The following is an 11,488-nucleotide window of genomic DNA, read 5'->3' on the forward strand; positions in this document are numbered from 1 at the left end:
AGGTTAGCTTGAGGTGATGTAGTCACTCTGCGTCATCTCCACTGTCTCCTGGAGCAGGTGCTCATGGTCCAGATCTGTCTGAGTGGTAAAATGATGCTAGCTTCATAGCTAATTAAGGCTAAAGTATTAAGCTAACAATCCCGAGTGAAACGCTTATTACAAATCCAGGATGGAGTTTGCTGGATTCAAAGACGATTACACTAACCCTCGTGCTCTCTTATGGGGTCCAGATGACCCCACTTTAACCTGAATCTATGAATATTTGATATTAAGTCCTGAACCGGATATTGATAATTCGTGTAGAGACAACGGTATGGTCGAGTCAGGGTGGGATTATATAAGTTCACTTCCTTCCACTCCCTTTCAAGTGATCTACTTGTGATTCATTAAGTGATATGTTATGTATTATTACCTGATTGCTTGAAATAAACCATTTCATTCATTCATTCATTGTAAACAAGCCTGGTAGAGTAAAAGAGTTCCACCACGGTTGTCCAACTTCCAGGTCTAGTGGAAAGTTGTAGAAGATTTTTGACAACTGACAGCAATACAGCTAGGAGCCATGCTAACGCTAACACGATAACAACCCACCGTTACACAATCAAAGGTGGGCGGGGCTTTAATACTGGAGCTCCAGAGCATGATGACGTCAAACTTCTGAAATGAGGTGGGACTTACACCAGTTGACCGATCACAAAATTCAACTGTAACACCTGGTTTCAACCTGCAGGGGGCAGCACACGGATGATTTCAGGACGTTTATTTTAAATTCTCAAAGACAGCACTTTTAAAGCCCCGTTTACAGAGGTCAACAGACAAAAAAAAAGTAGATTTACTGTTTGGTTACTCTTTAAACAACACTAGAAACACTGTAGCAGCTCTGAAATGAACCCATCTTTGATAGGAAGTGGGCTTAAACACGAGGAGGAGCAGCCGGAGCCTCCTCTTCATCACACAAAGACGTGAAGAAAAGATGAATGAGGAAGCAGAAGTGCGAACAAGACAGCGAGTGTTTCCAAATGAAAGCTGGCAGGCTTTGTGTGGAATGATTAAGGACATAATGAGTCTCTGCAGCCTGAACTCAAACAGCACCACCGAGGAGGAAGAGGAGGAGGAGGAGGAGGATGGTGCATTTGAAGCCGCTGGGATCTTCAGATTCTTCTCACACATTCAGCAGCAATTACATCTGTCTGCAGCAGGGGCTCAGCGGGTCTTTTTCTTAAACGCCACCGCCTCCCCCTCCACCTCTGTCCCTCGCCTGCTGCCTCCTCTTCACAGACGCGATTTGTTCATTAGCGGATCACAAACGAGGCTGAGGCGGCGGCTCGAGAGGCCGCAATTACACGCCGCTAATTGCCCGATTTCCTGTCGGAGACCCCCACCCCTCTCGACCCGAGCTGAGTCCAAAGCGCTCGTTTGAGACGGATGAGGAGCAGATGAGGAGCTCCGGTCGGCGGCGCACCGGGGTCGTCTGAGCCGGCCGTCTCCTTCATCCTCTGCTTCCTTTAGAGGAGGGAAAAGGGGGCGGAAGACGCAGGACAGGCAGCCCGTCTCGTCCTAATGATGCGTTCAGAGAACCCGGGAGAGCCCCGCGCTCTAATTGATGTCAAGTGTGTGATTTTGCTGCTAATCAAGGCTGAGCGCGAGGCGGCGGCGGCGGCGCTCTCACCTGTTTGATGGGGATGGCTCGCCCGCTGCCGATGCTGTCGGCTCGAGCTTCCAGGCCTTTCTTTTCCTTGTCCGGCTCGTTGGCCTTCCTCGACTGTGGATACGGAGAGAAACACGAGTGATCACCTGCAGCTGCTCAAACAGGAACCAGCACCTCCTGAGAGGGTCAGTCGTCACTGAAGGATGTGGACGAGTGTGGACCGCAACCGAATCCGAGCTTATTATCTCAGTTTAACTGAATTTAGCTGCTTTTTAGGTCCTTGAAGTTAAACTAAAGATTTCCAGAAGCAAAGATAAACATCCTCAGTCAGAATATGATGAGGCAATGAAAGAAGTCCAAAAAACTTTGGTGGTTGCTCCGTGGCAGGGGAGTCAAGGTTAAGAGACACATGAGTCAAAGTCAAGGCCCGGGGGCCGGATCCGGCCCTCCTGGTAATTCTATCCGGCCCTCTAGATCATTTTATTTTATTTTATTTTGACAAAATCTATTTTTATGGAGAACAAAATATTGAAAGTTATTTAAGGTTTAAGTTGATTTATTCAGGAATAATATTAATTTTTTTTTTATTATTCATAATTATGTTAAAAAGTTACTGTTTTAAAGTTTTAAAAATTTGCATTATGCTAGCTTTTTGGACTATTTTGGCATTTACTGAGATTTTTTCAGCTTATTTTGGATTTTAGCTGATATTTCAGCTACATGCTACCTGTTTTGGCTAATTTAGGCTTATTTTTAAGTTTTTTTAGGCTGTTTTGGAGTTAGGCTAATATTTACACGCTAGGTGTTTTGGCTAATTTAGGATTTTTTCACTTTTTTAGGGTATTTTGAAGTTTAGTTAATATTTCAGCTACATGCTAGCTGTTTTGCCTAACCTAAGTTTTTATTTTATTAGGGTAATTTAGAATTTAGCCAATATTTTAGCTGGCGATGAGCTTCAGCGTTTTAAGTCATCAGCTTCGGCGTTTTCAGTTATCAACTTCAGCGTTTTCATTCATCAGCTTCAGCATTTTCACTTATCAGCTTCGGCGTTTTCAGTTATCAACTTCAGCGTTTTCAGCTATCAGCTTCAGCATTTTCACTTATCAGCTTCGGCGTTTTCAGTTATCAGCTTTGGCGTTTTCAGTTATCAACTTCAGCGTTTTCAGCTATCAGCTTCAGCGTTTTCAGCTATCAGCTTCAGCATTTTCAGTTATCAACTTCAGCGTTTTTAGCTATCAGTTTTGGCGTTTTCAGTTATCACCTTTGGCGTTTTCAGTTATAAGCTTCCGCGTTTTCAGCTATCACCTTCCGCATTTTCAGCTATCAGCTTAAGCGTTTTCAGTTTTCAGCTTCAGCGTTTTCAGTTATCACTTTTGGCGTTTTCAGTTATAAGCTTCCGCGTTTTCAGCTATCACCTTCCGCGTTTTCAGCTATCACCTTCCGCGTTTTCAGTTTTCAGCTTCAGCGTTTTCAGTTATCACCTTTGGCGTTTTCAGTTATAAGCTTCCGCGTTTTCAGCTATCACCTTCCGCGTTTTCAGCTATCAGCTTCAGCGTTTTCAGTTTTCAGCTTCAGCGTTTTCAGTTTTCAGCTTCAGCGTTTTTAGTTATCACCTTTGGCGTTTTCAGTTATAAGCTTCTGCGTTTTCAGCTATCAGCTTCAGCGTTTTCAGCTATCAGCTTTGGCGTTTTCAGTTATAAGCTTCCGCGTTTTCAGTTATCAGCTTCAGCGTTTTCAGCTATCAGCTTCCGCGTTTTCAGCTATCAGCTTCCGCGTTTTCAGCTATCAGCTTCAGCGTTTTCAGCTATCAGCTTTGGCGTTTTCAGTTATCTGCTTCAGCGTTTTCAGTTTTCAGCTTCAGCGTTTTCAGTTTTCAGCTTCAGCGTTTTCAACTATCAGCTTACAGCATTCACACTAGCAATATTACAGGTAATGTTACATATCTAGTTCATAATTATGTTAAAAACTTATGGTTTTAAAGTTTTAAAAATGTAGTTTTAGATTGTTTAATAAATGTTTACCCTGTTCGGCCCGCGACCTAAGGTGTGTTTTAGATTTTGGTCCCTTCTGTGATTGAGTTTTTCGTGCCTACCGTAACAGTCTAACAACCCGTACGTTGCACCTGCATCTCACTTACTTCACCTTACTTATTCCTATGTGTGGTTTAAGTGTTCACCAAGGACAATCATAAATAAGGATTAAAGTGTTTATAATGTACCGTGAAGAGGTTGGAGCGGCGTTTGGACTGCTTCCGGACCGGCGTGGGAGTGTTGGTGGCGGGCGGGACGTCGATACGCAGCTCCTTCTGGCTGGTGCTGGGCGTGGACGGCACCGACGATGAGTAGTCGCTTAAACTGCCGCCGCCGTTACTCGTCTGCAAGAAAAGAAAAGAAAAAAGCAGAGAAACCTTCAGATGTACATCTGGATTAAGGTTCGTTGGAGGGTAACCGCTCCCCGATGAGGAGTCGACACACGAGCAGAGGGCCCGAGCTGAGGATGCAGAGGGAAGATAAACACGGCTCCCAGGGGACGGTGAGGCTGAGCGATGGCTCTTTAATGAGGAATCGATGGAGGACTGAAGGATGAAGATGGGAGAGTGACGATAGCATCACTGCTCTTTTCTGTCACACACTGAAGCTGTGAACGTATCAGTTTGGAGGCCTTCATGCCTGATTTGAGAGTGTTTATCGTGTCTGACATGTTTGACTTTTTTACTCCACTCTGCATAGCAGCTCAAGTGCAGCACTTGTTTAAAGCCGAGCGTGGTGTCAAATTCTTCTAATGACACGTTCACCAAAAATTTTATTGGTTTAAAGTAACTTAAATTGGGTTTAAGGTCCAAACCTTAACCTTTGACCTATAAATAATAAAATTTACTTTAGTACCTTTGACTAATTTCAATCTATCGCTTCCTAAGTCCTCCAGCATATTTGAGAAGCTAATTTGAAAAACTGTTGCTTTAAAAGTTTTTTTTTTTATTTTAGATTTTTAACAGCGCTAGCAAAGCACAGTGCAAAAGTGGCGTAGCCCTTATGCTCACATGTTATTAGCATTAATTTCATGATAATTTAATAAATGAATCGTTGGCTCAAGCTGAACAAACGATACAAGATACAATATAAATATATTAGGTATGTGGGCGTGGTTAGTAAAAAACCTCTGTTGCTAAGGAAATCCGAAAATTTACTTTTGCGGATTTTTCTAAAAATTACATAGATTTGTTTGTCACGACCAGGTGACCAAAAACTAATATGGTTGCTATGGAGATCAAATCAACAGAAAAGCCTCCATCTTGAAATACATCAAAAACACTTGTTTTTCCCATAGTTAGCGTGTGACCTCTGACCTGGCTCACGTGCACTGCTGACACCTGAGTCGTGCACACAGAGGAGTGGCTCGGCGAGTTGGGGAGCGACTTGCACGGCCCGATGGACAGCTGCTGCTTCTTCCTGGTGGCCACGATCTTCTGAGCAACTGCAACACAAACAGAAAAAAAAAAGAGTGACTTCTTCATCAATACTCAACAGCGCCGCCACCAGGCTGCAGGCGGCATTAAACGTCCATTTAAATAAAAACCCCAGACCGTCCTCTTGTCTCCGTTTTATTGAGCTGCAACCTTCTTTTTCTCCACTGCAGTGATTTTTACAACAATGAGGACAAAGCTGTAAAGTGTTCTGGGTGAACCGGAGAGGCAAATGCTCACATTTGGGTGAAAACATGTCAAGTTCTGAGGAAAAGTGGGAATAAATCTGATTTCTGATGGTGGTTTTGTTACTCTCCTTCATATTAGACACAGGGGTGTCCAATCAATATCTTAACAGACAATTAGAGTTAATCCATCAATCTCTACTCTGATTAGTGACTGTAAAGCGAAGTAGATGTATATGAAGGACTACTGTGCTTTTAAACCTCATTTTTAAGCTAGTAAAAGGAGAAAATGAGAATTTAGAAACCATTTTCGTTAGATTTTGACATTCATTCCTAAAAAAAAAACTAGTTTAACAATCATATTTGCTCTAAAATACTTTAATTACTTAATTAAGGTTAAGACAGTTTATTCCATGGTGAAAGACCTCGGACATTTCTCGGCGTTTGATGTTTGAGGAGTCAGGAGAGAGTTAAGGCTTTAGTGACTCCATTATCTCTGTTCCAATAAACACCGGCCCGTTTCATATTCTCCCAGATGAAGCCATTGTTTTAATTGGGCTCGTTAAAGGCCCCCAACTTCGTTAACGAGGAGCCGGTCGTAAACATTTGCCTCCGGGTGACACGAGGCCGGGCCAAGGGCAGCGAGAAGAAGGGAGCCACCGCGGAGCCGTTCTGAACAAAAACAGGCGATAAACGGCAAAGGCGAGCGATCGATACCGCTCCAGCGATGATTCGTTAGTGGTTTTGTGCCAACCTCCATCGGCTGATGAGACTCTGAAATTCATATTTTGATGCAATGATTTCCCATGACAAGAATGGGTACAATGCAGAACCTGGCAGGCTGTATTTTACTCCGAGTGTTAAGAGCAGTTATGATAAGGCCATGCTAAATATTTAAACTACATGGTTAATGCAATTTAACTTTACCCATCAATCTCAGTTCTGCTGCCATTCCTTCTAATGGAAACGTCTCCCCTCTGATCAGATTTATGACGGGGCTGCGCCGCCGAGTGAGACATAAAGAGGGAAGGGGGGGTTGAGGCTGACACTGCAGTGTTACGCTCATCCCGCTTCAAACAGAGGTCAATGGAGGTCGCCTGTGTCCAGACGGGAACAATAACGTCAAGTGACCTCAAACAACTTTCAGTGTTTGTTTTCACAAAATGAAAGGAAAGCATCAATCCTAGCACTAAATATTTTTGAATTAAGCAAAATTCCTTTTTTTTTAGGTGTTCCACAAAGCTCATTACTGGGCACTAGGGGTATGTACAGGCAAAAGTTTGGCAAGTGTCACGATATGATACGTATCTCCATAAATCTCAAGATAGTACCAGAGACCATATTTCACTGTTGCTTTTTTTATTTTGACTCAAAAAAAAAAACTTTATATGAATATTAATACATTTTTCACATAAATAAAATGGTAAAATAGATTTTATTTAGTGATCAGAACATTAAGTATTTCATATACAAGTTGCATTTAATTAAGTAAATTCGTTTTATTTGACGACATTTTTCTGACAAAATATTTTTCGACATAGGAAAAAAACGAAATATTCTTTAACCAGTAATGTTCCATATGTATGATTGTGAAAATAAAAAGCTATTTATTTCCAACAATTCCAACAAAGTATCGCGATATTTTACCGAATTGGCACCATTTAGATGAGTTTTTATTTAACGATTATGTATGACTTAAAATGCTGCTGAAACTATTTTGAATCAAATTCACATGGACAAACATTTAGTTTAGCGTCTTACTTTTTTTGTTCCACTTAAACCCCGACTGCCATCTTGTGCCGTGAACTCATTAGCCTCCCGGTTGAGGCTAATGACACATATACAACTCATTTTGACTGAAATAGGCAGAGTGACGTTTTGGAGATTGTTCGTTGCGTTTTTGGTCGTTTAATCCAGTAGCCCTTTGCTACCACATAAAGTGTATTTGAGCCATGTTGGAAAGATGTAGCACTTTATTTTTTGTGATTATAGTTTAGAAACATTTTTGTTTAAAGCACATTTAGGCAACAACTATAACATGATTAATACTCTTATATTTAAATATATTTTATACAATTGTGTTTATGCTAAGGGTGTACAGTATTAGCATACAGAAAAAAGTTATGAAATATGTTGTCTCTAGTACGATATATATCATATCGTGATATCATGATACGTATCGTATTGCCAAGCTCTTACCAATGCACTCATTTTCTCTGTGAGAGGACATGTCGCCAGTGACATACGCTCCTTGACGTAGCGGAACTCTTCGCCCATTTCCACGATGAACGTGAATCAGCTGATTCCAACGTGGAGAAAAGCAACTTTTCATATCGGCTTTGCACTGGATGTATATCAACGCAAATTCGCCTTTCTCTGTGATAGCTGATTTACGCTGATTGCGTAAGCCATTTGCTACTGATAAGTGTTGCATTTCAGCACAAGGCTACAATTCTCCATTTTCAGACTCCGCTGGAACTACGTCATCTGCATAAAACAGCTGCAATTGACGCTGGCAACAGCTAAATAAATCAAGCTCCTTGTACTACCAAAACTGTATGTATACATATACATACATCTATTCATATACACATTTACATATACACACACAAATATATATATATGTGTATTTATATACATATACATATATACATATGCATATATATATATATATACATACAAATACACATATACATATATACATATATATATATGTATGTATGTATATGTGTGTGTATATAGTTATTTATATATATATATATATATATATATATATATAGATATAAATAGATATGTGTATATGTATATATGTATCTGTGTATTTGTATGTATATATATATGTGCATATGTATGTATATGTGTGTGTATATAGTTTTATATATATATATATATATATATATATAAATAGATATAGATAGATATGTGTATGTATATTATCAGCTGAATACTAAACAGAACTAACACACTCAGGGAGACTTGTCAAAAAACACCCAAACATGGCAGACTCACATCTGTATTAACATCTGGATGAAAAGTTTCTACTTTTAAACTTCCCTTTTGCAACATAAAGTGCAGATGGTTGCCATGGGAGCGCAACTGTTTGCACACTGGATGTTGGCGACTCGGAGGCGCGGCGCGGTCAGTGCAGCTCATTAGCGGGCGTTAACGAAGCGTCCAGAGTCTGCACTCTGACACGCGCCGTGAAGAGCGGGAACCGCGCGGGGAGGGGGGGGTGGGGTTCATGTCCATGTAATTAGGCTAATTAAATTAGCACGCTGATGGACAAGGGAGCGCAGCGCTGTCATCCACTCCCCCCTCCCCCACCCCAAACTGGACCAGGCTTCACTTTTCATTACAGTAAGTCACATGTTAAACACACACGGACACACAGAGGACACAAGAAACACATTAACAACATATAAGTCGTACCCAAAAACAAGACTGACAACATTCTCACAACAGCTTTTTATGTTGAAAATAATTGTCAAATACTTTCACTGAATTCATATTCTGCCTTTTGTAATAGCAAACTTTTTAAAATTTGGTTTAAAAAAAAATCCTATGAAGAATTTGGATTGACATCATCTCTTATAATACTCTACTTCAGTGATGTGCGACTATCACACACACACACACACAGCAGTCACTCTGTATTAGTGAGAACCAGCCTTTCTGTGAGCCGCTGTGACGATCCAGCCCATGATAAAGCTGACAACACTCAAGCCCCGCCCACACGTCAATTCATCAAGGCTGAAAATTTAGGAGAAGGTCAAGAAAGAATGTTGGCAAGATCAATACGCACACAGACACACACACACACAGGCGTTCACACCTACACCTAAACCTGTGAGTTCATTAGAAACCCTTCAAACGTAAAGCTGATGGAACGATTGATCGACACTAAAAATAAGATTGAAGCATAGTTTAAGTCAAATATTAGCCACATTTTCACGCGTAACCCTTCCGCTCTCCTTAGCATGTTTACATTAAAAGTGGGGTCATCTAGACCCCACAAGACAGTGCACTGAACTTTTTTTTATCATTGATTTCTGAGTTTCACTAATGTCCATATCAGACATAAAATCCTGTCCACCTTTGTCCACATTTGTCATGGAAGGAATCACACATCAATATGTGGGTGGAGTCATCTGGACCCCAAAGAGAGCGGAAGAGTTAAAAAAAAGGTGTCAATAGAAAAAAAATTAAAGACAATTATCAATTCATTAAAAAAAAATTCCCATTAATGCTCATCAAGCCATAAATTTTATTTGGAAAATATGAAGCATCTACCAACAAAGGAACCCATGCGTTTCAGATAACTAAAGGTTCACCAGTACAGACACACAAACAGACACACAACATCATGAGGTAGGTGTGTGATGCAATAATTCTCATCATTCAAAAAAAAAAAAACATACAAAAAAAATAAATAAATAATGAAATTGATTAAGCACAACTTAAAATACACAAACTAGATAGAAATGGAAATAGAAAATACTTTATTAATCCCTTTGGAAGTACTTAGGGAAATTCAAGTACCCCAAAAACACAACTTAATGTGCACAAAGACCCAAAAAAACACAATTTATAGTGCACAAAAACCTCTAAAACACAACATATAATGCACAAAAACCCTAAAATACAACTTAATGGGCACAAAAACCCCAAAACACACCTTAAAATGCACAAAAACACAACTTCAAATGCACTAAAACCAAAAAAACACAACTTAAAATACACAAAATCCCAAAAACCACAACTTAAATGCACAAAAAACCCAAAACACAACATAAAATGTACACAAACGCAAATTAAAATGCACAAAAACCCCTAAAACACAACTTCAAACGCACTAAAACCCCCAAAACACAACTTAAAATGCACAAAAAACCTTAAAACACAACTTAATGGGCACAAAAAAAACCCAAAAACACAACTTCAAATGCACAAAAACACAACTTAAAATACACAAAGACCCCAAAACACAACTTAATGTGCACAAAAACACAACTTAAAACGCAAAAAACCCAATGACAATTTAACAACTCTACACTTGCCTGATGTAGGAGATAAAGATACACACAGGACAACACAAGCAACAAATATACAAAAGAGCACACACACAACCCCACAATGATTAATTAAAACAAGACTAAACGAGATTTTGACGATTAAATACACACTGATACAACACAAATAATTAAAATGAAGAGATTTCTACGGTATAAACACACAGAGACACAATGAAACAGCCTGGTAATAGCCCTAAACACAAACTTAAAGAGACACACAACACTAGATGGAGACAAAATGTTGAATTTGAAAAAAATCACACAACTCTCAACAACACAGAAAGCAAAAGAAATGAAACACCACTCACAAATAGTTAACATCCCACAGAAATAAACACACACACACACAAACAAACAGCCGTACAAGTCGAGTAAAGAAACCCACACAAACACACACAGAGCTGCCGGCTGCTGTTGTCGACAGAAAACATTAAACTCCAGATGATTAGAAAACGGATTAATCTGAGATAATGATGAGACAAACACACACAAACACACACACTCACAGATTAACACAAAGACAAATACTCTGAAACACACAGTGGAATAATTAAGGGGATAATAAGGGAGCATTTAGTGTGACGCACAAACACACACACACAAGCGGTGGACTCACACTCATAAATCAGTTTGCTCTCAGATAAATCTCTGCTCTTACACTGCCCCCTTCAGGACACACGCTGTCACTGACCACAAAAAAACAACATCAAAGCCTCAGATTGTGTGAATTTTAAATAAATATTCAGCTTTATCTCCGCCCACTTACTCTACTATCTTTGAATTAATGATTTAAATTGTTTTTCTCAACTCCACAGTTTAATAGTGAAGCATGGCAGAGGTAGCATCATCATTTAGTCGCTCTTTTCTGGTTCCTTCAGACAAAAGGAGGTTGTGTGTCCAGGTCAGCCAGGACAACTGGGGTCAATTTTATGTCTCCCATCATCCCTGTTCGCCTCCGTTAACGTCCGATTCTTTTATTAACACCGTCGGGGGCGCGCCCCTCCCCCGCCTAATGATCAAACCTCAATGGAGCTCGGTTTGCTGCTAAATAGCCGAGCGGCTCCATTTAGGTCTTAATTGAGGAGTGATTAAGAGCGGCCGAATGGCTGCTGCGGTTGGA

At 40.2% G+C, this 11,488-nt stretch overlaps 1 protein-coding gene across 4 annotated transcripts in view; it reads right to left on the reverse strand.

Moving 5' to 3' along the window:
* agap1 (ArfGAP with GTPase domain, ankyrin repeat and PH domain 1) overlaps positions 1-11,488 on the reverse strand; it is a 141,177-nt gene that overhangs the window by 68,242 nt on the left and 61,447 nt on the right. For all 4 annotated transcript variants that reach the window (XM_024289069.2, XM_024289067.2, XM_024289065.2 and 1 more), the window contains 3 exons: positions 4,995-5,122; positions 3,867-4,022; positions 1,670-1,762 (listed from right to left, as the gene is read on the reverse strand). In XM_024289069.2, the coding sequence (XP_024144837.1) occupies positions 1,670-1,762; positions 3,867-4,022; positions 4,995-5,122 (377 nt within the window). The remainder of the gene's footprint in view (positions 1-1,669; positions 1,763-3,866; positions 4,023-4,994; positions 5,123-11,488) is intronic.

This window comes from Oryzias melastigma, linkage group LG2 (assembly GCF_002922805.2).
Source record: "Oryzias melastigma strain HK-1 linkage group LG2, ASM292280v2, whole genome shotgun sequence".
Lineage (NCBI taxonomy): Eukaryota > Metazoa > Chordata > Actinopteri > Beloniformes > Adrianichthyidae > Oryzias > Oryzias melastigma.